The sequence below is a fragment of the Pinus tabuliformis genome, chromosome 6 (genome assembly GCF_031772625.1).
Source record: "Pinus tabuliformis cultivar Carrire ecotype Pingquan chromosome 6, CPIR1, whole genome shotgun sequence".
Lineage (NCBI taxonomy): Eukaryota > Viridiplantae > Streptophyta > Pinopsida > Pinales > Pinaceae > Pinus > Pinus tabuliformis.
In genome coordinates, this window is record NC_142292.1 from 862,278,596 (window position 1) to 862,306,483 (window position 27,888).

Below are 27,888 nucleotides of genomic sequence, written 5' to 3' on the forward strand. Positions count from 1 at the left end.
CTTTTGTTGTGTAGACTTCTAGTTGCCTTGATTTGATTGATGATCCCAAGACTTCCTTTTGAAGTAGGCTTTCTTCTTCAATGTAGATCTCGATTTCACTTTGATATCTTTCAACTTGCTTTGATGCCTTCCTTGAAACCTGATTCTTGAGTGTCTCTTTGATTAGATGCCCTTCCTTAACTGCCACCGTAGCTCTGATACCATGTTGAAAAATCTAGGGCTTCATAATTTAGGTGATTTCACTTGATTAGTAACTACTTGTGAGTATCTTTTACTTCATTAGATTAGGATCTTCTCTTTGCTTAAGTTATTAGTGTTCTTCATCAAACAACTACTAATGCACAAACATAAATAAACAATAGACATGGCATGTAGGCTATGAGCTAGGGCCAAAACCCCTCACTCTTTGAGAGTAAAACCCGCACAAATTCTTCTTATAGAGATTCCAATTGAAGAATACCAAGACTAAGACCCTTGACCTATTAGCCACTCCAAGACCAAGACACAAGTCCTCTTAATAGTCAACCTTCTTCTTGACTCCTCTTCCACTTCGACCTTCTTCGCTTATTAACATGAACTGAGATCATCTCCTATTGAACTGTAGACACACTTGAAGTGGCATGGAAACTCATCACTGTCATGTCACCAAACTGTGAATACCAAATCTTGGTGGCTTCATTATAACACTGATATATGGCTTCCAGAAATCCGAACTTCATGACTGTAATGCTATTGAACTTCTTGATTGTGATGATATCTGAGCTTCCTGACTCCTTATTGTCCCTTGAAAATTCCTTGCATTCCGTTTATCATGAAAGACCTTCGTTGCCCCTTCAATACCTTCTTCAAGCTTGTCTTCTGTGATCCGAATATCAGAGAATCTGAGCTTCTGTTCTTGCAATCAACCCTTAAACTTCTTCGTTGCCCCCTTATCATCTTACTCGATGTCCCTTGTATCTGAACTCATTTTTGTTCTAGAGATCCGAACTGATCTTTGTTCTAGGTCACCCGAAAATCTCAGAGATATCGAACTTCTGAACTGTTGAACTGTGAGCTGACATGAGTTTGTTATTCCTTCTTGAAGCCGGCATGAAGAGGACTTGTGCTTATCATTGGACGACTATTTGACAATGCCATTGACTCATATACATTTGACACATGCCCAAGAAGGGCTCTTCATACATGACATTGACTCTTTGACTTTAATGACAAATCCTAAGGCTCTCAATGGGAGCCATCTAAATAAAAACTCTTGCTCATGAAACCTATGGAGAAAGGCATTATAAAAATAATTTTATTCTCTTTTTTTTTCATCATTTACAAAGATCATAACTACATGTCATTATGAAAACAAAACTTGGTTACACTTTTGAACATGGTGTTAGGTCGCTCAGGTCTACCAGGACAAATGAGGTGTAGATCACTTGGTGGCAGGTGTACTAGCAACGTGGTGGTTGCATGGGCACATAAGGGATTCCTACGGTACATGGGGGAATGGCATTGAGCATTGGTATCCAGGGGTGCATGGAGTTGTGCCACAGAGTTCAGTGCTTTGCAGAGGAGTGTAGGGGAACTTACTTGTGTGCAACCAGGCAAGATAATGCACAGCAGGTTGTCAAAGTGTTGCCGCGAGAGAGATATCTCGACTAGGGCATTAGGCACACCATTGGGTTTGGCACACTCAGATTTGGAGAGCGAGATGATCACAGGGTTGACTGTGAGGTTCCATTTATCAGTCTCCAGCATTGTCCATTGACACAGGGGACTTGGATATCATCTCTTGATGCTCTCATCACGAGCAACAAGACCCATGAGGACCTGAGGTTCATCTGAAACAGTGCGACGGGACACAGTGCATTGGGAAAGGGGATTTCCAGTTGTGGCATATTATCAGAAGATGAGTTGGTGGATGCAGGCTTGGGGGTAGTCCGACCTCTTGCAGAGGTAGCACTTGCACCACCCTTGAGCCCACACTCAGGGTGATACATGATCCCCTTTTGGTGAGACATTCTGAGGTGTCTCTGGAGCATCTACAGCGGTTGGTGGACCATGCTTACAGGTGGATGTTTAGACTCTGGGAAGCATTGGGGAGCACTTTTAGGAGGCAGGACGACAGATCCCACTGTGTGGTATGGTCGACGCAGGGCTGTGTCACACACACCAAATTGGTTCGTGATGTATGGAGTTCATATATTGATTGCACGTAGGGACCTGAGACGTGGTATAGGTTGGTTCCATCAGCTGTCAGGACTATGCCACAGTCATTCTAGTTGTGAGATTCAGGGGTTTGGTTGGTTGATTGGACACTCTACTTCATGGTGAGTGGGATCAGGACGGGGGATGACCCAACTCACCCCTTGGTTTGACATGTGGGGGAGCTTTGAGGCCTTGATCGCATAACAAGGTTGGTTTGCCTTGTTATCGCTACAGATCAGGGTGAGTGTTGGATAGGTAGGAGGTGACATCATGGAGGTGCTTAGTCTAGATGCATTGGTACTCCATAGATGTTTTGCCATCAGGCACCAAGAAAGGTGGATACAACTTGAGCATGAGGGGCAGACTGTCATGATCAAAGTTGCGCAGTGAGAGCATAATGGAACCCTTTTTAGATAGCGTGGGATTCGTGAATCATAGTGTGAAAATTCCTAGATCTAACAATCTCAGGAATCCTACTGCAACCAAATGAATCTACTTCACCTAGATCGTAAATTACATTACAAACTTATTTCAGATTTCTTCTTGAAACATTGAAGTAAATTACTGAAGCAACCTACACCTGTAAAAATTTCTCATTTCCCACCCCGGTTTTCAGTTTCACCTTATTTCTCCAAAATAGTTAAATGCCCTTTCCCATATCCATACATTCAACAACTGGAAAATAAATTTTGCTGAAAACACAAATTTTGGAAATTTTACTAAATGTTGGAAAATGCAGAAATATAAAAATCAGCGCATACAAACAGCGATTTAACTCATTTTAACACAGGTGATTTTTGGTCAAGGTGACCCTGGAAAAACCCCCTACAACTCTTGGGGAAAACCAGTTCGAGAGCTCTTTCTTATTTCTGAAAAATGTTTTTTTTTTTTTTTTTTTACAGTGAGAAATATTCAGCAAAAAATCAGCAAGCAAATTTTACAACTTATTTCGTTTTCCGTGCCTCACAGCCAACTGGGAAAACTTGCAAACAACAAAACAGAACAGCAATAAATGCTGTACGGCCTCCTCGAAAAAAATAGCAGTACAGCTGTATGGATTTCTGCCCTCAACTTGCTGAAACTCAGCGGTACGGACTCGCTGAAACTTCGCTGTATGGACTTGCTGAAACTCCGCTGTACGGACTTGCTGAAACTCCGACATGCTGAAACTCCGCCTTGCTGAAACTCTGCTGTACGGACTTGCTGAAACTCCTTCTCCTCATTGTCCAAAAATCTCGCTTGCTCTCTTGCTCTCATTTTCTCAATCTGCTCATGAAAGAATTGAATGACCTTTTCCTCCTTTTCCTCCCTTAATCTAACCCTAAGTGACTTTTGGGTAATCCCTAAATCCAATGGCTGAAATAGATTGAGATCCAGGGTTGAGATTAAATGCTCATTTAAATCTCACTTTCTATTTTTTAATTCACCCCACTTTAATAAAGACCCACTTAGTCATTTATTTCTAAAGTCACTTTTCCTTTCTAATTTTACATTGACTTTATTAAAGTCACTTTAAAATTAGACTTTAGTAACTTTATCACTTAAAGTCACTTTTAAATTAGAGCTGACTTTATAAAAATTATAAAGTCACTATAGGAGAAAAATTAAATTCTTTTGGACACTTTTCCCTAGGCCAAAGATCAAAGCCTTAGGGAACCATCTGTCCTCCGGTACCAAATTTCAACAACACCAAATTAAATATGATTCTAAAACATAGAAATTAAGCAAGGTAATAGAAACACATAGGACACTGTTATTTTGGACAAATGTCCCCAGAAAAACCCAATGCGGGAAAACCGGTGCAACAGTTCTGAGGGTTTATTATTATTAAGCAATATTGAAATCTGAGTACATCTATGGATGCCTAACTAGCAATCCAAACAGCAAGAAAATATGGCAAAGATATTCCCTAAGCAACCCTGACACTCGTGTTGCTTGCACTCGCGTTCCTGCACTTACGTGTTCCTGCAGTTACACGTTCCTGCACTGGCCTTCTTGCACTCACATGTTAATGCACTCGCGTGTTCCTGCACTTGCGAGTTCCTGTACTCGCGTTCCTGCACTCGCGCATTCCTGCACTCACGAGTTCCTGCATTGGGAATAACTCAACCTCTTGCCACTGCCTCTTTGGATCTGGAAATCTTCCTCAGGATCACTGCCCTTGCCCCTCTACTGCAAAAGATCTTTTCAATCAGAATTTCTTTCTGAAAACTTCTCACTTCAGAAATTCGATATCTTGATCTCTCGATGTATTTTCCAAATGACCCTCAAGCCCCTTCTTATATCTTCTTGTTAGACAACTAACGGCCTAGATTATCTCCTAATCAAAGGCTCAGATCATTTTGATTTGATCTTCGTCTTTATTTAGAAGATTCACCCACAATTAGATTAATACCCATTAATATTTTAATTTTCCTAAGTTTAGACTTAGGAACTCCATTAAAAATATTAATTATTTTAATATAATCGTCTCTAGGTGGAATTTCCCAAAATGGTTGCTGGGCTCTTTGGAATGCATGTGCCCAAGTCTCCCTGCAAAATTTGATGCTTAGAGCACATCCGATGCTACCCCAAATCAACACTCCCTCTTCACGAGGAATGTGCTCTAGCAATATACTACTACTACATATTGCTCTGACTCTGAAGCATTGTCCTTTTTGTTGTTGATGTTTGACATGTTGTCCACCAACTACTGCGTTGTTGCTGCTACTATACTGTTGCCTTTGGCACTGCCACTGCTAAATATGTACTACAAATCCCTCTCAAATGTTGCATTTGCTATGTTGCTAGCACTGCCACTGCTAACACTGCATCCGTATTGCAACTCAGTTGTTGAGAGAAGCAACTGAAAACACCCAAAACTAGATAAGTATCTCATGATACACCTCGATGCTTAAAGCCTGACTGCTGCTAGTCCCATGTTGTCTTCTGAAGCCATTGCATTGTTGAAGCTCTGCACTGTGCCTACATGCACTGCTGCCTTTCTGCTTTGCGCTGCTCAAGTTTTGGCGTTGCTAACTACTGCATTTGTCGCTCCAACACTCCATGTTACCAACTGAAAACTACACCATCCCACTACTACTGATCATGGGCTCCTGTAGCAAGGTGATGATCCAAGAGGTGGACTCCTCAAAAATCATGCCCATCTGTAGCTCTATCGAACTATAGTTCTATATTAGCCTACCTCTCTCTTGGAGGTATCTTGGCTATCATGGCGAACTCCTCCTCCTGTTCGATCTTTGCGGCTGCAACCATAGGATTGTGCTTCTCATCCTTGTCTTTTTTGCTCAAGAGACATTAGGATGCATAGTGGCCCATCTCACCACATCTGAAGCACTTTACCTTGGAGACGTCCTTCCTTCGTCTATGTTGCCCTTGTTGTCCCTTTGATGGAAAGGTTGCATTATCCTCCTCCTCTACTTTAGGCTTCGACCCACTGTTGCTGCTACTACTTCCGTCAAGTTTGACCTTGACCAAGTCTCTCCTTAGCTCTTTTTGTTTTAGAGTTGCCCACATCTCATCCCAATTAGAAGATGTTGCTCTACCCAAGATACTCTGGACAAAGACTTGCCACTCATTTGAGAGAGAATTTAGGGCTAGTCTCACTAACTCTAAATCTTGAGGTGTATGCCCCGCAAACGACAACTCATCACGGGTATCCTTCAGCTTCGTGAAGAATGGATCCACACGTTCTCCCTTCTGCATCTGCGCACATCTCAACTTCTATTCCAAGTACATCTTCCGTTGCTCAGAAGATCTCTCATACAATGTGGCCAAAGCATCCTACATCTCCTTATCAGTTGCTTTGCTAGCAACATGGCACACCACCTGATCCTTGAGTCCATCCAGGATCATCCTCTTAGCCTTTTCCATTTCAACTTAGTACTTCTTCAACGGATATCCATCCGCAAGGACAACTACCACACTATCAACATACGTCATGAGGGCATGCTCATCTAGAAGGAAGGACATTCTAGCCTTCCAGATGACGTAGTTGGAAGCTTCGTCCAACCTGTCCTGATCCCTCAAGCCACTGGTTGCCATACCCTTCGAAAATTGTCGAACAACTCCCTCTTTCTCCTTACTGCGTAGCTTCTAGGCTAGCGTACGCACTCCCTAATGGAGCTAGTAAGTTTGTTGCTCCTCTGTTGCTTAGCAAATGAGAAATATCGATTTCCTCGGCAAGAAATCACTGAGGAAGTGTTCCCTCACTATGTGATGTTGATTTGGGGTAGCATGGAATGTTCTCTAGCCATGAAATTTGGTGGAGAGGTTGGGGCACATGAGATCTCCAATACCCAGAAATGGTTTGGGCAGATTCTAAAAAGTTTGAGAAATATTAAAATAATTAATATTTTTAATGAAATATTAATGTGGATTAATATAAAACTGTGTTAGGATGGTCCAAAAGACATGGATGAAGCCAAATCTAATGTTAGCTGTTGATTAGGGACTTAATCTCGGCCGTTGATATGTCGACGAGAAAAGTATAAGAGGAGGTTTGAGGGTCACTTGGAGAGTACACTAGAGTGATCAATCATTCTATTCTCTAGAGCGGGGTTTGATAAGAGAGATAGAATCAGTGATCGGAGTTGCAACTGAGAGGCATTGAGTACAAAGAGACAGAGAGACATGGATAGTGCCGGGAGAGCAGCGCAGGAGCCAGAGAGAGTGACGCTGTAGTAGCCAGGACTCACGCAAGGCCACGCAGAGGCAGCCGAGAGATGCATAGTGCTTTAGAGAGGCCAGCGTTGCTGACGCAGAGGGCCAGAAGGCTGACGTAGGCCCATTCAGAGTGACGCATGGCCAGCGCTGGGAAAAGAGAGGCTGATGCAGTGCAGAAAGGCAAACATTGGGGTTTCTAGGGCAGATTGGAGCTAAGGAGCTGCCAGAAGATTTATCCAGGGTTTTATCAGGGACATTTGTCTCAGACTGAGAGGTACTACTGCCAAGGGCATTCTCTGTTTGGTAAGCTGGATTTGGCACCCAGATTGTACTCTGAAATTGCTTAATAAGAAAACCCTCAGATAGCTGCACCAGTTTTCCCGCATTGGGTTTTTCTAGGGACATTGGTCCAAAAATAACAGTGTCATTTTGTGTGCTTGTTTTTGTTTCCTTCAGTTGATGATTTGTAATATGTTGAGCATGCACTAGTGTTTATTTTCAGTATTTACATTGTAAATAACTTGTTAAGTAACAAAACAAGTAGATAGGAATAAATCAGTAAAGTGCATGGAGGGTTTCCAACTGGTAGACTTAGAAACTTCAACATGGTATCAAAGCGTGGTTGCAGATCACAAGAGAACTAAGGACATCAGCCGAGCGGAGAAATGGCAGCAGAAAACAGTTGTCCCAAGTGATAGGAGTTGTTTCTAACAAAGCAACAACAAGGGAAGGTGACGCAGTGCCTTTGTCATCAAGGGTGATCCAGGAAGAGGCAGCGCAGAGGCTAAGGGAGACTCAGGCAGAGCCACGCAGAAGCTAGGAGGGTTGACATAGTTGGCTGAGGAGGCCGGGTTGTTGGTGCTGGGATTGCGCAGAGCCTAAGAGCTCTCACCTTCAGGTTGCTAGGGTTTAGGAGGCTGTGGGAAAGTTGCAGAGTGGAGCTGGTGAGGTACTGTAGTTAGAACAGTGCTTGACAGGGCAAGGCTAAGAGGAGTGAGTTGCTACCAAGGGTTTCCAGCCGAGAAATCTGGATCAATGGTGCAGTTGCACAGACGATCAGAGTAGGGGGCATCTCGACATCGGCAAAAGGATTTCCAGGAGGGAAATCGAGATTGAGAGGGAGTCACATCGAGAACTTCCAAGAGCGAAGTAGAAGAGCATTATGGCACTACACGGAGTAAGAGACCAGGACAAACTGGACGGAGCGTCAAATTTCGTAGTCTGGAAGGCGAGAATCTTATACGTACTTGATAGAAATCGTGTCAAGCACTTCGCCTTGAAGACGATAGCTATCCTAGTTGACCTAGCTGAGAACGACAAGTACGAGGAGGCAATGGTGAGGGCCAAGAGCATCATCCTTGACGGGGTCAAGGACCATGTAGTACCACACATTGCCGAGAAGGAAATGACAAATGAGATGTGGGAGGCCCTAAATAAATTGTACCAGCATACTTCTATGCAGAGAAGAATGTTACTAGAAAATCAGTTGAGGTCATATCAGATGAAGAAGGGAGAACCGATTGACACCTTCCTTGGAGGACTGAATGAGATCCGAGATCAGTTGACTGCCATAGAAGCCACATCGGATCAGGAATTGACAATGAGGAGAGCCCTGAATGAAGTCTCAGAAGACTAGGAGGTATTTGTCCAGAGTATACTGGGTAGATGGACACTTCCACCTTAGAATGAGATGTGGGTGGATCTTCACCAAGAAGAGATCAGACGACAAACAAAGGCGGGAAACAACAATAAGGGGATCAGAGTCAAAAAGGAAGAGGAGGAAGATGTTGCCCTAGCATCTGAGGGAAAGCAAGAAAAGCGGAAGAAGAAGGATCTCTCCAAGATCAAGTGCTTCCACTGTGGGGAGCTGGGTCATTATGCGACCCAGTGTCCAAGGAAGAAGAGTAAGGGAGAGTCTTCCGAGACTAAGGCAGCGCCAGCAAGGGCAGAGAAAGAAGTGGAGACAGACAATGATTGTGCCATGAGTGCACATGCACCACTTGAGCGGAAGTGGGGAGACATCGAACTGTAGTCAGGTAGACTACAGGCGATGAGGGACAGGATCCTCGAGGTACTCAGCCTCTTGGATTAGACCTTGCTATGGGAGCCCCGAAAAGGAGTAGCAGGACTGGCTGATGTGGGTAGAGATGAATGTGGACTATGTCACAGGGTTCGCTGAATTTGAAGGTTCAGGTTCGAATTTGGGCAAACGTCAATTTTTTTTTAAATTCGTTCAGGTTCGTTGAACTTGAAATTCGAACCTGAAGGCGAATCTAATTTGAACTTGAACCTGAACGAACCTAAACGAACCTGAACGCGAATTTAATCGAATTTTTTTAAGGTTCGATTTAGGGTTCGCCTGTTTTTTGACGGTTTTATTTGGCTGTTTATGAGAAAAACCAAGGGCCGCACACCGCTTTTCTGCAATGCTTCCTGCGAAATATTTCTTTATAAACGATGGCTCTCTAACGTTTTGGCACAAGCTGTCGGGAGTATTGAGTGAGCGTTTGTATTGAGCAGAGCTGTGCGTTTGATTGTGCTGTGCAGTCATGCAGTGAGCCTTGAGGAGATCTCAGATCGGTGTGGTCGTGAGTTGTGACTCGTGAGTCGTAGGCTGTGCAGTCACGTAGTGTTGTGATTTGCTACACTAGCACGCACCTCCGTTCGATTTGCTGCACGCTTCGAGCTTCGGCGTCGGCGTTGAAACTTGACTGCAGTGTGCACGCAAAACACGTTACATCGACACGTAACTACTAACACAGGACCCGTAACCCAGGTACCGTCGACTCAAAAGTTATAACATATAAGTTTGTATTGAGTTTAATTAAGTTTGGTTGACTGTTGTGTTGCGTGCATTTCTAGCATTGTTGGGCATTTTTCGTTTTGCTTGGGTTGTTCCTTTTTCTTTCGAGCAATGTTTTTGTTTTTGTTTGTGGGTAAACCTGCTGGCTAGATTTGGAGATAGCGTTGGCTGTCCAAGAGCTTGTATGCATCCCCTGAACCAAATCTCAAACAGAGTATACTTGCTTTCTGTTGGTTGGCATTCAACTGGTCCATATTTGGTTTGCTCGATTTTTGAAGCATTGTAACCTTGAGATTTGGTTCAGGGGATGCATACAGGCTCTTGAGACTTGGACAGCCAACGCTATCTCCAAATCCAGCCAGCAGGTTTACCCACAAACAAAAACCAAAACATTGCTCGAAAGAAAAAGGAACAACCCAGGCAAAACGAAAAATGCCCAACAATGCTAGATATGCACGCAGCACAACAGTCGACCAAACTTAATTAAACTTAATAAAAACTTATAAGTTATAACTTCTGAGTCGACGGTACTTGGGTGACGGGTCCTGTGTTAGTAGTTACGTGTCGGTGTAATGTGTTCTGCGTGCACACTGTAGTGAAGTTTCAACGCCGACGCCGAGGCTCGAAGCGTGTAGCAAATCGAACGAAGGTGCGTGCCGGTGCAGCAAATCACGACATTGCGTGACTGCACAGCCTACGACTCACGAGTCACGAGTCACGACCACACCGATCTAAGATCTCCTCAAGGCTCACTGCTCACACTGCGTGACTGCACAACGCAATCAAACGCACAGCTCTGCTCAATACAAACGCTCATTCAATACTCCCGAAAGCTTGTGCCAAAACGTTAGAGAGCCATCGTTTATAAAGAAATATTTGGCAGGAAGCGTTGCAGAAAAGTGGTATGCGGCCCCTGGTTTTTCTCATAAATAGCCAAATAAAACTGTCAAAAAAATCGGCGAACCCTAAATCGAACCTTAACAAAATTTGATTAAATTCGCGTTCAGGTTCATTCAGGTTCGTTCAGGTTCGAGTTCGATTAGGTTCACCTTCAGGTTCGAATTTCAGGTCGGCGAACCTGAACGAATTTCAAATTTTTTTTTGAGGTTCATCGAATTTCAAACCTGAACCTTCAAATTCGGCGAACCCTGTGACATAGCTTAAAACTAAAAGTATTGCAAATTTCCAATTAATTTTTTGAATTCATTAAACAATAATTTTTTTATAATTATTATTTTATGATCTTTGTACAAGTTGGAGTCCCAACGACTTATTGACATGGTCTACGTCTACTACAATCTTCGATTGTGGGTGAGGCAACTTGAGAGGATACCTGATATGGAGGCCATCTCATTGGAAGGGATTGACACCACTGTTGCATGGAGGGTTGAGACCAAGAGGCCTCTCATGGAGTCTGCCAATGATTGGTTAGAGCAGGAGGTAGTGGAAGGTGTAGAGGGGGAGGAGGAGGAGGAGGAGAAGCAACAGGAGGAGGAGGTGACACCACCTATCTGGGCTGCCCCTGCCACTAGTAGAGGACGTGGTCTATCTCCCTTGTAGCCACGGGAAGAGCACTTGGTGTGCGTTACAAATTGGCCTTTCAATATATCGTACACATAATGATCAAATTTCTCATAGGCGTTGATTAGATTCATGTAAAATTCTTGAGCATCTTCTTGTATCTTGTTGCTGAAATATGGCCGAACCAAGCTTAAATTTTCTGTAATATCACCCGACAGATTTGTTTGTGGGCAATTGGGTTGATTGAGGGACCTTTCAATTCGTTTTTCCAACAAACACACTAGGCACAGACTCTTTCCCTTGCAATTTAATGAATGCTTTCGCTTAATGCAATAAGTTGCCATGAGAGGAGTATAGGTGAGACATTGTAGAACGCTGATAGCGTAACACAAATTGCCATTGTTCAATAATCCTACTGGTTCTCTTATGCCTGTGCCCTGCAATTTATGATTTCTGGCAAGACCAATGGCAACTCTTGCTGCATCAGTGGCATGTGCTGCTGACTCGAAAGCAATTTGCGCTACGGCAGCTGCATCTGTGTATGCAACTTGATCATGTGATAAACCGACACCCTATCACCATTTCTGTAGTTAATAAGGAATTCTTGATATCTAACAGTAGGATTCATTGCTTTTGTGCTTGCATGGTAATCCATCTTACCTTCCATCCTTAACTTGAAGTATCCATCTTACTTTCCATCCTTAACTTGAAGTATGGATCTTCCTCATATATTTTGGACTTAACAGTTCCTGCTAGCATTGGACTCTCCATTGGCTCCTCTTCATTTGAGAGTTCATAATATTCAACATTATCCCTCCTGACATGTCCTTGTCCAGTAGAATGAAGGAATTGCTTTTTGTTAATTGAGTCATGATGAGAAGGGGATGGGGGCAAAACTGGTGGTGAATGTGCAACAAAAGTGGACTGTGAGTCCATTTTAGTTGGAGGGCTTTTAGCTGTTTCAAGGCTAACTTTGTCATCTTCTTGCTTTCCAAAATAGTCTTCATCCACATCAAGATCAACTTCATTTGGATCATCATCTTGATGAAAATCTTCTTCTTTTGCTTCTTCTTGTTTTGTTTCTTCACTGTTGCTGTCATCTCCCTTATTATCGATTTCCCTTCTACGTGCTTTAACTTCTACAAATGATTTTTCTAAACGCTGAAATGCTTCTTGAACTTTAATAAACTGCTCAAAGCTTTCAGGATGTGAACGTAATGGCACATTATGCTGCGAACAACGTTCAAGGACTTGCATCATTATATTGTGCGCCATGGCTTTGATACCACTGAAGCATAAAAACTGATAGCTTGTTGACTTAATATGTTAAAAATACACGAGGTATTTTAAATTATAATTTATTATATATAAAATTGTACAAGTGATGAATGTTACAATGAGGACCCGCATATATATACCTAAGCAGGTGTCCTTTCGTGAATGGGCATGTCTTTTAGACATGCCTTTTCACTTAACTTAATGACTATTTAACATAATCAATATTTGATTATTTAATATTTACATTTATTTTATTTATTTACTTTTTATGAATTATATTCATAACATCCTCCATGCAAAGGATGTGCCTTCACTCTTCGGTAGGAGCCCTTGTATGAATTACTGCAAAGATTACATCGCCATTCCCATGAGCCACCACCTCCACATTTTTGAAGCTTCTGAACATGCCTCCAAAGAGGATAATATTCAGCCCTTGGGTTGGACATGGGGCTTGAACTGGCAGCTTGGTTGGAAGCCATTGCTGCAAAAAAAATAAAATTAAAAAAACAAATTTGTAAAGAAAAAACGTTTTTCATATATTTGGAAGTATAAACCCTTGAAAAATAGAAGAAATAGTGAGAAAAATCTAAGGAAATGAATGCTTCTTAACCAAATTATTTTTTTTAAGCTGAAGGTATCCCAAAATGCTAGAAAAGACAAGAAATATGGTTGTAGCTCAGCCAAAAACTAAGAATGTCATAGCTGGAAACTCTGCACTCCAAATCTGCTTGTAAAATCGCTTTCTCTTGTTGCTGAAATCTCGTTTTCTCACTATTGAAAACGCCCTAGTTGAAACCACTGCTCTCTTCCTCTTTTCTCCTTGCTAAAATTGTTTGTCTCCAAGTGAAACGACTTGCTCAATTCGTGTGATGAGGGAATGACGCAAGAGTCTTTTTATAACTTGAGAAAACCATGTAGAAGCATCCAAAAGAGATTTTATTTACCCAATAAAAATAGGCGGAAAAATCACAACTTATAGGTGGAAATGTAGCCGTACGACCTGGAAACGTGTTTCAGGCCATATTGGGTCACGTTTCCCCAACGTGAAACGTGTTTCCAGGCCATGCCAAATGCGTTTCCAGGTTTCAGTTTTGTTTCAACCCAGAAACGTCCCTGGGGTTGGCGTTTCCTGCAACATAGCTTCCAGTTCAACTGGTAAAGTTGTATGTAACCATACATAATGAAGCTTGTTGAGACAAATCTACTGTGCACTAACCTTTATGATGTGATGATGTCTTATGTTTTTCTAAATGTTTAAAAGAACTAACCAATTGTGAAAAGCAAGGGAGATACTGATTCACCATCCTCTCAGTATTTTCAACAATTGATTTGGCAAATCAACTATCGATTCCAGAGCCAAATATAGGTTAAAAGGAAGATATTTTTTGCAAGAGACATTATGAAATTAAAGACTTGCAAGTGACAATTGATGATTATGAATGTGTATTTCAATTTAGTGTTACAACTATGTATAAATAATAGATTGACATAATTCTTAGTCTATCATGGTTTAGAACATTAGGTTCCTTTAAATTAAACACAGAGAGAAAATCTTTGATTTTTTCCTATAAGAAGAAGAAGGTGACACTTAAAGACATTACAATGAAGTCAGATTCGATAGTACCTTCATAAAAAATCTTGAAAGATATATCAAAGGTGATTATTCGAGAAAATAAAAAGTCAATATCAAAGATGCGAAAAGAATTTGACGAAGTTATCATGGAAATAAATGAGGAAATTTCTTGCTTAAAATGTCACAATCAGAAATTGCTTGCACAAGTCGAAAAGTCCAACGATACGAAGCAAAATTATCAAAGATTAGTACAAGAAAAGGAAGATCTCGAGAAAGAATTGAAGAGAAACCTGGCAATTGTAGAAAATTCTTGGTTGAAGAACCTTAATTAGAAGCTACTGGGACAAATTAGAATGTTAAAAAATAGAGAACTTGAGAATCCAAACATCAAAGATGTCAACAAATCAGAATCCTGTTGATTTGGGGTAGCATAGGATGTGCTCTAGCCATGAAAATTGGTGGAGAGGCTAAGGCACATGAGATCTCTAATACCCAGAAAGGGTTTGGGTAGATTCTAAATTGTTTGGGAGATATTAAAATAATTAATACTTTTAATGGAGCCCCTAAGTCTAAACTTAGAGAAAATAAAATATTAATGTGATTTAGTATAAAGCTATGTTAGAATGGTCCAAAAGACATGGATCAAACCAGATCTAATCTTAGCTGTTGATTAGGGACTTAATCTTGGCCGTTGATTTGTCAACGAGAAAAGTATAAGAGGAGGCTTGAGGGTCACTTGGAGGACAGACCAAGAAATCAAGATTTCGACTTTCTGGGGCTGGGTTTGCTGAGAAAGTTGAGAGAGTGATCAGAGTTGCAGCTGAGAGGCAGTGAATACAGAAGCAGAGAGGCAAAGATAACACCAGGAGGATCAACGTAGCAGCCAGAGAGAGGGACGCAGAAGCAGCCAAGGGTTCATGCAGAGCCAACCAGGGCTCATGCAGAGGTAGCCAAGAGCTGCACAGTGCCTCGAAGGCCAACATGGGTGGCGCAGACGGCCAGAGGATTGATGCAGTGCCTCCAGAGGTTGATACAGGCCAAGCTAGAGTGACGCTGGGCTAATGTTGGGGCCAGAGAGAGGCTGACGCAGTCCCTAGAGGTTGACACTGGGGTTTCATGGGGCAAATTGGAGTTGAGGAGCTGCCAGAGTGTTTGTCCAGGGTTTCAGCCAGAATATCTGCTTCTGAGTAGAGAGGTACTACTGTCGAGATTTTTCTCTGTTGGGTGAGCCAGATTTGGCACCCAGATTGTATTCTGAAACTACTTAATAAATCAAACCCTCAGATAGCTGCACCGGTTTTCCTGCATTGGGTTTTTCCAAGGACATTAGTCCAAAAACAACAGTGTCACTTGTGTGCTTGTTTCTATTTCCTTCAGTTGATGATCTGTAATGAGTTGAGCATGCACTTGTATTTATTTCTAGTATTTACATGGTAAATAACTTGTTAATTTAACGGAACAAGTAGATAGGAATAAATCAGAAAGTACATGAAGGGTTTCTAACGGGTTAGACTTAGAAATTCCAACATGGTATCAGAGCGTGGTTGCAGATCACAGGAGAACTGAGGACATTAGCCGAGCAAAGCAACATCAACAGAAAACAACTGTCCCGAGTGACAAAAGTTGTTCCTAGTAGAGTAGCAGCAAGGAAGGGGTGACGCAGTGCTTGCGTCATCAAGATTGAGCCAGGGAGAGCCAGCGCAGAGCTCGAGGGAGGCAAAGACAGGCTCACGCAGAGGCTAGGAGGGCTGACATAGTTGGCTGAGGAAGCTGATTTGCCGGTGCCGGGATTGCGCAAAGCCTAGGAGCTCTAACCTTCAGTTTGTTGGGGTTTAGGAGGCTGTGGGTAAGTTGCAGAGTGGAGTTGGTGGGGTACTATAGTCAGAATAGTACCTAACAGGGCAAGGCCAAGGAGGAGGGAGTTGCTACCGAGGATTTTTAGCCGACAAATCTGGATCAGTGGTGCAGCTGCACTAGCGATCGGAGTGGGGGTATCTCGACATTGGTAGAAGGGTTTCCACGAGGGAAATTGAGGCTTGGAGGGAGTCACACCAAGAACTTCCAGGAGGGAAGTAGAGGAGCAGTGAGATGGCAGTGAACGAGGTAAGAGATCAGGATAGATTGGAGCCTTAAACTTCGTAGTCTGGAAGGCCAGAATCCTATCCATTCTAGACAGGAATCGTGTCAAGCACTTCGCCTTGAGGACGATAGCTATCCCAGTTGACCCAGCTGATAATGACAAGTACGAGGAGGCAATGGCAAGGGCCAAGAGCATCATTCTTGACGCGGTCAAGGACCATGTAGTACCACATATTTCCGAAAAGGAAACAACAAATGAGATGTGGGAGGCCCTAAGGAAATTGTACCAACATACTTCTGTGCAGAGAAGGATGTTACTAGAAAACTCGCTGTGGTCATACCAGATGTAGAAGGGAGAACAGATCGACCCCTTCCTCTGTCAATTGAAGGAGATCCGGGATCAGCTGGCTTCCATAGGAGTCATGCTGGATATAGAATTAATGGTGAGAACAACCCTGAACGCAATCTTAGAAGACTGGGAGGTGTTTGTCCAGAGCATACTGGGTAGGGCAACCCTTCCAGATTGGGAGGAAATGTGGGTGGCTCTTCGCCAAGAAGAGATTAGAAGGCTTAGCAAGGCAGGAAGCAACGACAAGGGGATCAAAATCAAGGAGGAGGAGGAGATGGATGCTGCGCTAGCATCTGAGGGAAAGTAGGATAAATAGAAGAAGAAGGACCTCTCCAGGGTCAAATGCTTCCACTGTGGGGAGCTGGGTCATTTTGCGACCTAGTGCCCAAGGAAGAAGAGCAAGGGAGAGGCCTCTGAGACCAAGGCTACACTAGAAAGGGCAGAGAAGGAAGTGGAGACAGACGATGACTGTGCCATGAGTGCACACACACCACTTGAGCGGAAGTAGGGAGACATTGAGCTGTAGTCAGATGGACTACAGGCGATGAGGGGCAGGATCCTCGAGGTACTCGACCTCTTGGATTAGACCTTGCTACGAGAGCCCCAAAGAGGAGTAGCAGTGCTGGCAGATGTCAGTAGAGACGAATGCGGATGGAGCGACAGAGGGAGCTATAGTGGAGGATTCCCGGGACAATGTGAGGTAGTAGTGCGAGAAGCACGAGAGTGTTGCACCAGTGCAAGATGGCACAGAGGTGTGCAATGGTGCGAGATGCACAGAGTTGTTGCAGCAATGCAGAGGTCAGAGAGGGAGCACTTGTCAGTGACAGAGGGAGCTTCAACATCAGGGGTGTCTCTAGCCTGACAGAGATGTCAGAATTGGGAGATCAGTTACTTACTTCTCAGTAACTGAGTTGCAGTGCAGTAGTTAGCAATGGTAGTGCTATGGGCAACACAATGCAACATGATGAGAGGGGTTGTAGTGCAGATGCAACAGTGGCAGTGGCAGGGCCATGGGTAGCAGGACAAATGCAGAGGGAGTTGCAGTAGAAATGAAGTAGTGACAGTGGCAGGGCCATGGGTAGCAGTACAGGATGCAACAGTGCAGAGGATGTTGGGCAGCAGGCCTAACATCAGCACAGGGACCGATGCCGAATGATCAGGGTGATGCTTAGTGAGGAGTAATACTAGAGCACAGTCCTCGCTAAGAGGGAGTGTTGATTTGAGGTAGCATCGAATGTGCTCTAGCCATGAAAATTGGTGGAGAGGCATAGGCTCATGAGATCTCCAATATCCAGAAAGGGTTTGGGAAAATTCTAAACATTTGGGAGATATTAAAATAATTAATATTTTTAATGGAGTCCCTAAGTCTAAACTTAGGGAAAATAAAATATTAATGTGAATTAATATAAAACTGTGTTAGAGTGGTCCAAAAGACATGGATCAAGCCAGATCTAATATTAGTTGTTGATTAGGGACTTAATCTCGGTCGTTGATTTGTCAGTGAGAAAAGTATAAGAGGAGGCTTGAGGGTCACTTGAAGGACAAACCAGGAGATCGAGATTTCGACTTTCTGGGGCTGGATTTGTTGAGAAAGTTGAGAGAGTGATCAGAGTTGCAGCTGAGGGGCAGTGAATACAGAAGCAAAGAGGCAAAGATAACATTGGGAGGATCAGTGCAATAGTCGGAGAGAGGGACGCAGAAGCAGCCAAGGGTTCATGTAGAGGTAGCCGGGAGCTGCACAGTGCCTCAGAAGGCTAGTGTGGGCGATGCAGAGGGCCAAAGGACTAATGCAAGCCAGGCCAAACTGACATTGGTTTAACGCTGGGCTAGAGAGAGGCTGACGCAGCCCCTAGAGGCTGACGCTGAGGTTTCGTGGGGCAGATTGGAGCTGAGGAGCTGCCAAAGTGTTTATCCGAGGTTTCAGTCGGAATATCTATTTCCGAGTAGAGAGGTATTATTGCCGAGATTATTCTTTGTTGGGTGAGCCGGATTTGACACCCAGATTGTATTTTGAAACTGCTTAATAAGTCAAACCCTCAAATAGCTGCACCAGTTTTCCCGCATTGGGTTTTTCCGGGGACATTAGTCCAAAAACAACGGTGTCACTTGTGTGTTTGTTTCTGTTTCCTTGAATTGATGATCTGTAATGTGTTGAGCATGCACTTGTATTTATTTCCAGTATTTACATGGTATATAAATTGTTAATTTAATGGAACAAGTAGGTAGGAATAAATCGGAAAGTACATGAAGGGTTTCTAATGGGTTAGACTTAGAAATTCCTACAAAGCCAAAGATCATTCACATCTAAGGAACCATTATCAAAATCTACACATGCAAATTAAGTAGTTTAAGAATGATAAACAATCATTGGAAAACACTAAATTCTAATGCTAATAAAACTTGGGAATCCTATAACCACAACCTTCCACAAAGGATTGAATAAGGATGGTCATATTCTTTTACAGTTCGACAATTTTGCTTAGAACTTAAAGGTTCATATTGTCTCGTATCAACAGCTATGACAGTGCCAAGATTCAAGAATAAAGAATGATGCAAAGATGATACAGAGGGAAAAAAATGTCAAACCTTTACATAAATATGCTTTGAGGAGAAATCCTTTCGTAAGGGGAAGGCTATGTAATGAATATAAATGTATATAACACATCATTAATTAATAATTAATGACTGACAATTAGTATTAATGAAAGGTCATGTCTCAAAGGACATGACTCTTTGTGAGAGGGCACACTTGCCTAGGTATATATACGGGTCCCTCATTTATAATATCATATCAATTCTTTCATACATTATTCAATATATTGTTATTCCTAAATGGATTTCTTTATGTTCCAAATCTTTTCGATATTTTAGCTCGTGAGCCAGGTTTGGCTATCACAAGCAATGGAATATGTTTTCATTTGCTGGCCATGGGAGCTTATGATAGGATAGTTGAGCAGTATTGGTTAGAACTTCACTAAGGCTAAGGTTGATTGCTTTGAGAAGAAAGATGAAGGAATAGTTATGAGCTGTCATGTAGAAAAGATTCCCACAGTAGTCAAACACATACTGGCCATGTAGGCCAAGTGTAATGTTTGCAAAGAATGTAAAGATATCTCATTCATGTTATTGAAAGCATGGAAGAATCAAGTATGGAAACATAGTCCCTACCCATTATCAAGAATATATGGATGTTTTATTGGAGGAATTCTAGGTGTTGCCACCAACCAAGGAAGTGAACTATAATGTAGCCTTGATGGTTGTGGCATCCCCAATATCAAAGGAACCTTATAGAGTGGGGACTAATGAGCTAAGTGAGCTTAATATTTAGTTTCAGGGATTGTTAGACAAGGTTTTCATACGCCCTAGTGCTTCACATTGGGGAGCTCCTGTGTTATTTTTTAAGAAGAATGGATCCTTTGAGTTTGCATTGATTGCAGAATGTTGAACAAAGTAACAATCAAGAACAAGTACCCCTTGCCAAGGATTGATGATTTGTTATTCAGATCAAGGCATGAGGGTGTGCTCAAAACCAGTTTTAAGATTTGAATACGGCCAAATTAGAGTTGAAGAAGTTGAAATACCAAAAATTGTCTTTCAGACTAGATGTGTCAATTTGTGTTTCTGGGCTTACCTTTTAGATTGACAAATGCCTCTGAGGTATCCATAATGTTAATGAATGACGTATTCTGAAAGTATCTAGATAAGTTTGTGTTGGTATTTATTGATGACATCTTGGTTTATTTTAACAATCAGGAGAAACACCATGAGCATCTCCATTTGGTGTTGCAAAATTTGTGAGAGCACCATTTATGTTTTAAGTTTAGTGTGATTTCTTTCAAAAGGAATTCCAATATCTCGGTCTCATAATAATTGAGGAAGAGCTGAAAGTGGTCCCTGAGAAGATAGAAGCCATATCTATTTTGCCCACTATGAAGAACATAGCATACATGAGATGTTTAGCTGGTTAGTATTGTAGGTTTGTCGAAGATTGCAGGCCCTTTATCCAAATTGCAAGGAAAAGGAGTCAAGTTCCTCTGGATAGTATGATGGCACCTGTGTTGATACTCCTTGATTTTGATAAGAACTTCCTGGTGTGCATTGATGTTAGTGGAGACAAAATTGGAGTACTCATGTAGGAAGGGAGAGTGGTAAGCTATGAGTCAAGAAAATTGAATGTTCATGAGTAGAGTTACCTAAGTCATGACTTAGAACTCCTTGCAAGAATGCCTGTAAAGGCATGGCAACATTAATTTTTTGGCAGAAAAAATTGAACTACAGATAGATCATGAAAGTTTAAGGTACTTGCAGATCCAGATACAGTTGAATGTGAGATAATGGAGATTGTTACAATTTCTGAGCAACTATGACTATGACATGCTATGCATAAAAGGGAAATATAGTCTAGTAGCAGATGCCTTGAGTCGGAGACAACATGTAGGCATAATTTCTCAAACTCAGTCAGATTTGAGGATAGTGATTGGGATGTGTGATCCAAGGAAGAAAAGTGGTACCAAGAAGTATGCCAAGCTCTATTACAGAGGAAGAATTGGATGGAGGAGGGAAAAATGTATGATGACTATCGCCTAGCTAAAGATGGGGAATTACTATGGAGGAATTAAACTTATGTTGTGGGCCAGAAGGAGTTTAGAAGGATCCTTTTCACGAAGCATGATCCCTATTCTGGACACCTTGGATACGAAAGAACTTATCAGATTATGAAGTAGCTATACTGTTGGCCAGAACTAAAGTTAGACATTCTTGCTTATATAGCCAAGTGCTTAGAATACCAGCAGATAAAGGTGGAGCATCGGCATCCAGCTAGGAAGTCGAACTCACTGGATTTAGTCTCTTGGAAATGTAAAGAATATCCATGGACTTCATCTCTCGATTACAGAGTATTCTATGATCAACTCTAGGGAGAGATTCTTTACTTTTAAGGTATGGCAGAATTGACGTTATTTAATGTGCTGTGGTGATTACTGTGATTTGTTGTAATGGTTTTGGCATACAAATACTTTGAGATTATAAAATATGGAAGTTAGGTGATTCAGTGCTCTTTTTCCCTAGAGATTCACAGGTCTCAAGCATTTTGATATTATCCTTCGTGAAAGTAGAAATACCTGCAAATATGATACCTTCTAATGTTAGGTGCAATAAATTTAAAATTAGTTAAACTGTTAACTTAAAACATATATGCAATATGCTGACCTGCTGAAGAGCTGAACTCTTCTTAATTAATCTCGTTTTCATTGATTCAGACATTCAGTAAATGAAGAGCCACATTTTCAATGTCCTTATTGGAGAGGACTGCAAATCATGATATGTATTGATGGCTGATAAATAATATGTTGTTTTTAATCTTGTTGGTGTTGTTTATAAACACGTTTTTTGGACAGGTTGTTCTCCTGATAATGAAAAACGATTTTATTAGTCACTCAGCTGGAAAAACACTGCTGGTTCTATCCAATTATCTTGTAGAATCGGTATGAATCAGATCTTGTGGCAACATAATAGCTTGCTTATAGTTTGCATTTAGTTGCAAGAACTGCTCCATTTGTCCTGAAAGTGACATATTCTCAATATGATAGTGTGTCAGCCATACTTGATATTCATTTACATAATCTGTTTTTTCAGGTCTCAAAATGGAAAAGTTTTCTTCATTTGCTATGGACTTGTCTGAAAGGTGTTTGTTTTCACCTAGAGGTCAACCTATTATGTGATAAGGAAAACAGCTTTGACTCATACCCAGTTGATTCAATATGCCCTAGTACTGGTACTATTGATACAAGGGTCGCTTATTATATTAGGTACTTGACAAAGGCAAATTGGTGTTCAAATTTGCCTGTTGGTTCAACTCGCTTGAAGAGAAGCTGTATTGCAGCTTCACGGTTAATGGAGCTTCTTCGCAACATTCTGAAAACATGCCAGTTTAAAAGTGACGAGTGTGGAGATGTATATTTACATATTGCAGACACGTACATTGTGGATGTGGCTTGGGTTCTTTTACATAAACTTTCTCTGGAAGAAACTGATTCTACTTTGAATTCTTCTAGTGAGATTCATCCACTTTCTGTAGGAAACAGAAGGCATCATTATGTGGAAAAGGAACTTGTTTTAGGGTCTTTACTTCAGATTCTTTGCTCCTTGGTCCATGTTATTTCTTCAAAGAATGGTGAAGGGGAAGGGGCAAATCTTTTAAGTCAATGGCCAATGATAGCAAAAATTAATGAACTGATTCCAGCACTTTCAATTCAAGCACTTGCTCTGCACAGTCACCCACGACATGATTGCATTTCAGATTTCCTGCGCCATAAACTTTTGGTATTTCTCTTTTACTTGTCTTTTACAAGGTTAAATTTGAGAATGAAATGTCGCTTAATGTCTTGATGGTTATGTAATTGGTTTTGAGAATCAAGTGACATGATTTATTGTTTCCTTTCAAATCTTGAAATACAGGTGGTAATGCTCAAGGGGATAAAACAATCCAGTGTACAGTAATATTATGTTTCTGTTTAAATTGTGTTTACTGTTTCACTCAGCTATGCAAACTGCTCTTTTCTTTATGCCATTGCTGTTTGACTAATTTATTTATTTAAGTGTCTCAATATGAGTCTTCTCAACAACAAGACCAAGTAGTCCACTTAATTGAATGTTTTAAAAATATTATATGAAGATCTAGAGTGTTGAATGGTAGATGAGTACTTATCTGCATGGGAATCACTGGCAAGTGCAACTTATGCTTGAGCTACCCTGAAACAGAATCGAAATAATCATACCTTAGACAATTGAAATAAGCCTAAGATGCAGGCCATCAACAATGTTCAAGATATCATGTAGAAAACCTAACAGGCATAGAACAAAATATTGAGAAAACACAGGTAAAATGCATGGTGAAGGCCATAGTTTTAAAAAGTCAGAATCGGTCTACAAACCGGTCACCTATGAAACCAAGTTTCAAACTGGAACCGGATTGAACTGGATTCAATGAACGGGTCTTTGAAAAAAGATATAAGATAATTATTTTTTAATGAAAAATCTATTTTTAATATTCCGAACCATCAGAGGCAAAATATTCCAAAGTTTGCTTATCTATTTACCATGTAAGGGCAAATATATCAAAATGGCACCAAGTGCAATACAGATTAAGCTTTAGCAACTAATATTAGAGTTTCAAAAACCATGCTACAAGCTACTTGGCCACTAGCCTGCTACAAACCATTTATCAACATGATCACCCATCAAACTTGTTATGAAACCAGCTCAAGAAAAGATAGAAAAGATAGATCAACGCCTTAGAATTCAGTCTCTTCGAGGGGGCAACCTCCTTTACATTACATAAATGAACAATTCTTGGATGATACAAATGAAAAGACCTCATTTCTATATATAGGAGTCTAAGGGGTCATAACATAATCAGAGCCGACATAACAATAATAATGTAAGGGCACAATAATAACAATAGTGGGCTTCTATGGGGCACATTATTAACAATATGGGCACTACATGGGTACATCAATATAATGAGTGGGTTGTACTAATAACAATAAGGGGTTACACTAGTAGTATAGGGGCCTAACATGCCCCTCTCCTTCAAAAAGTGTTGTCCTCAACGCTTGAGTAGTTCTTGATGCTTCTGTATAAAATTTTTGTCCTCCCATGTGGAATCTTTAGCGGGTAAGTTCTTCCACTTGATGAGATACTCTGAAATTGATCGATTTCGTAGCTGTCGGGTTCTTGTTTCTGTCACTGCTCCAGGTTCCAATATGATTTTTCCTTCCTTTTCAATATCTGGCAATATTGTTTGAATTGGGATCTTTTGCAACTTTTGAATAAGTGGCCATACTTCTTTGTCCTTCTTCCATTCATCCCTTGCTTCGTTTATCCAATCTGGTTGGATAATAGAAATAGCACAAAACAATGCTTCCACATCCTCATCCTTGAGGAGTCTTCTCATTCGGTAAGGTCGCCATTTTTTAAGTGCATGTAGTATTGCCAACATTTCCTTCTCATAAATAGCTTGCTTTAGATGTAGTAGTAAAAATATCCAATCGCCTACATCAAAACATTTTTCACTATGATGTTGATCTACTTGTTGTTTCATTTGATTTTGCACTGAAGTGGCGTTATCCTTTAAAAATTGGAGAACTTGTTGTTGATGCTCGATGTGATCTTTCACTGCTTGAACCTTTTTCTTATTGATATGTCCTTCTATCTTTAGAGTTTGAGGAGTGGTAATTTCTTCCAATCCTTTACAAGATATGGTTAGATTCATTTCTTGACACTCGATGTGATCTTTCACTTCTTGAACATTTTTCTTCTTGATATGTCCTTCTATCTTGATAGTTTGAGGAGTGGTAATTCCGACCAGTGAATTACAAGATATGGTTGGATTCATTTCTTCTTTCTTGATGTGATCTTTCACTTCTTGCACCTTTTTCTTCTTGATATGTCCTTCTATCTTGAGAGTTTGAGGAGTGGTCATTCTTGCTAATAGTTTACAAGATATGTTCTGATTCATTTCTTCTTTCTCTGGGGTCGGGTCTTGGCAAATATCCTCTTCTTTTGATGTTTCTTGATCCTTTTCTTCCTCCTCTTCATACTCTATGTAAAATAATTTCTTCTCAACACACTTATGACCTTTAGTACATTTGCTATCACAATTGTAACAAAGCCCTTTTTTCTCTTTTTTCTTCCAATTGTTGTGGTGTAACCCTTATAGGTTGTGGAAGGCTAGGAGAAACAACACGTCCATCTTTAAAGTTGTGAGGGGTAGACTTCCTTGTTGCCATAATTTTACTTTCAAATAGGTCACAAAGCCCTTTTACTCTTTCCAATTGTTGTGGTGTTGCTCTTTGTATCCTCATAATGTGCTATCATTTCCTCCGTGAGAATTGACCATGTAACAAGTTTTTTACGAGAACAAAGCCTTTTATACCATAAAAATTGATCCGGTTCTAAATATGAAGATGCAATACATACCTTTTGTAACAGTGGTACAGCATGTAGATCAAAATATTGCTCCATCTAAAGTATCCAATTTACCGGATCCTTGCCATCAAACTTCCTCATCTTGCTTTTTCTTGATTTTAGGACCTCAATCTTGAAACGACTCTGTACTTGTGGATATTTAGGTTCTGAAATTGCTATCTGTAGTAGCCCTCTGTGTTCTCTTTTCAATGCCATCAGTCTGATCCAAATTGGATTCTCCAAAAAAGAGTTATGCACAATCTCCCAAGATGACCTGATTATAGACCTTTTCAGAGGAGCGTACTTGTATAAAGTGCCACGTGTCAAGTTTTTGACCTTTGGCTCTGAAAAAGATACACGAGAAACTACAATCCGTCCTCTTTCTGTACCTTCTTACGAAATTTCAATCCAATGCTCAGAGAGAAAGTTATGACTATTTTCCCCAGGTCACCTGTTTGGAATGTAATTCAGGAGTCTGCAAAAAGACCAACTTCCTCAGATCATATCTCCGCAAATATAGCGCGAAAAGCTCTGAAATTCGGACCCGAGGTTCAACGCGATGTCTTCTCAAATGGGTTTTTTTTGCAACTTCTGAAACGTCGCAGAAAAAAAGTTATAGCGAAAATTCCACGATGACCTGTTTGGAGCAGTGAAACCCTAGAATCCAAAGCTCTGATACCAAATGTTATGAAACTAGCTCAAGAAAAGATAGAAAAGATAGATCAACGCCTTAGAATTCAGCCTCTTCGAGGGGGCAAACTCCTTTACATTACATAAATGAACAATTCTTGGATGATACAAATGAAAAGACCTCATTTCTATATATAGGAGTCTAAGGGGTCATAACATAATCAGAGCCGACATAACAATAATAATGTAAGGGCGCAATAATAACAATAGTGGGCTTCTATGGGGCACATTATTAACAATATGGGCACTACATGGGTACATCAATATAATGAGTGGGTTGTACTAATAACAATAAGGGGTTACACTAGTAGTATAGGGGCCTAACAAAACTCATCACCATTTCAAGAAATGGGATGATCAACAAGAGCTACATGAACCTCATCTGGCTCAAAATTTTCAGACTCCTCACATTCCTCAACCTTATAATATGGTAGAAAAAGCTTAACATGCCTAACTTGTGATTTTTGTTTGCGTAAAGGGTTTATCTCCTTAATCTTATAATATGGTAGAAAACACTTAACGTGCCTAACTAATTATTTTGGTTTGGGTGAAGGTTACATTTTTGTTAAGGTGATGGTAGAGGAGTTCAACAATCAATACTGCTGATTCAGTACCAAGGCTTGTAGGAGGTGAAATCCATGCGACCTAAGTGTATAACTGATAAATATCCTCTCTAATGGACTGATTCAGTGCCTGTTTAGTTGGTAGAAGATGGCTCGGTGCAGCATGAGGGAATCTGAATAGGGGGAGGTGCTCGACGGAAATGGCCACAGACTAGAGGTGTCAGGATGCCTCAGAGAACCACCCCCGAACACTGCCTATTGATTGATCTGAAGTGAGGGCCTCTGAGGAGCAATGTGCTAGGTAGGGTTAATGATATTTCCCCACCACAGATTTCTAGAGAGATCTAACTCTATGTAGGAAAGAGACTAGGCTGAAGATGACCTCAAGTTGGAATGGATGGGCCTCAAACTCTGCCTGGGTAATAGTTTGCCGAACTGTGTGTTTCCATTGCATGATGCATGTGATGTGTCTAATGCTTTATTTTCCAAAATATTAAACAATAGCGTTGAAATTTGGGTAGCTCGGATGGTATTTCCAAGTGTAGAAACCCACAAAAAGGGTGCTTGTGGGTGAGATTCCCAAGGTTTGGGGTTTTGACATAAAGGAGTGGGCTTGGAACCCAGGATAATGAATTTAATATTCTAATTTAATGTTAAGTAGTTCAGTGGGAAACAACCTAAAGGACCAAGGGATTCCCTAAGTGACCTATGGAAAAGTATAAATATGTAGCCAAAGGAGAGTCTAGTCACAAGTTGAGAAGGATTTCACTTGTGGAGAAGAGAAGGCTCGAAGGACATCCTAAGCAAGGAAAGGAGCAGTAGGCAACCCTAGGGAAGCAACGCAAGCATAATAGGAGGCCGAGTTTGTGTTTTGGTTAGCAAGGTGAAGCTATAACCAAGTAAGGTGAAGTCACAACCAAGGGTTTGTTGTTACAGTGGACTAAACCCTAGATTTGAGGGTTGAGGCATAGAAGAATAAGTCGAGGGCTTGAAAGTATTGTTGATGGGTTGGCCGATGTCTGCACAATAAAGCGGGGGCTTAGCGCTGAGAAAAGGAGAGGCTGGGGCCTAGAAGAAGCAGGCTGAGGACCTCAAGATTTGTTGGTAGGCTGAACAAGGGCTAAGATAGGCAAGCCAATTACCTAGGAAGGAATCCGAGGGTCTATTAGGCAGTCTGAGGGCCGCATACCTAGAATAGAGTACG

At 41.2% G+C, this 27,888-nt stretch overlaps 1 protein-coding gene across 5 annotated transcripts in view; it reads left to right on the forward strand.

Annotated features, from left to right (window-relative positions):
- Positions 1-27,888, forward strand: part of LOC149261612 (golgin) — a 484,201-nt gene that overhangs the window by 104,173 nt on the left and 352,140 nt on the right. For all 5 annotated transcript variants that reach the window (XM_089422473.1, XM_089422467.1, XM_089422469.1 and 2 more), the window contains exons 5-6: positions 21,861-21,947; positions 22,099-22,785. In XM_089422473.1, coding sequence (XP_089278599.1) covers positions 21,861-21,947; positions 22,099-22,785 — 774 coding nt within the window. The remainder of the gene's footprint in view (positions 1-21,860; positions 21,948-22,098; positions 22,786-27,888) is intronic.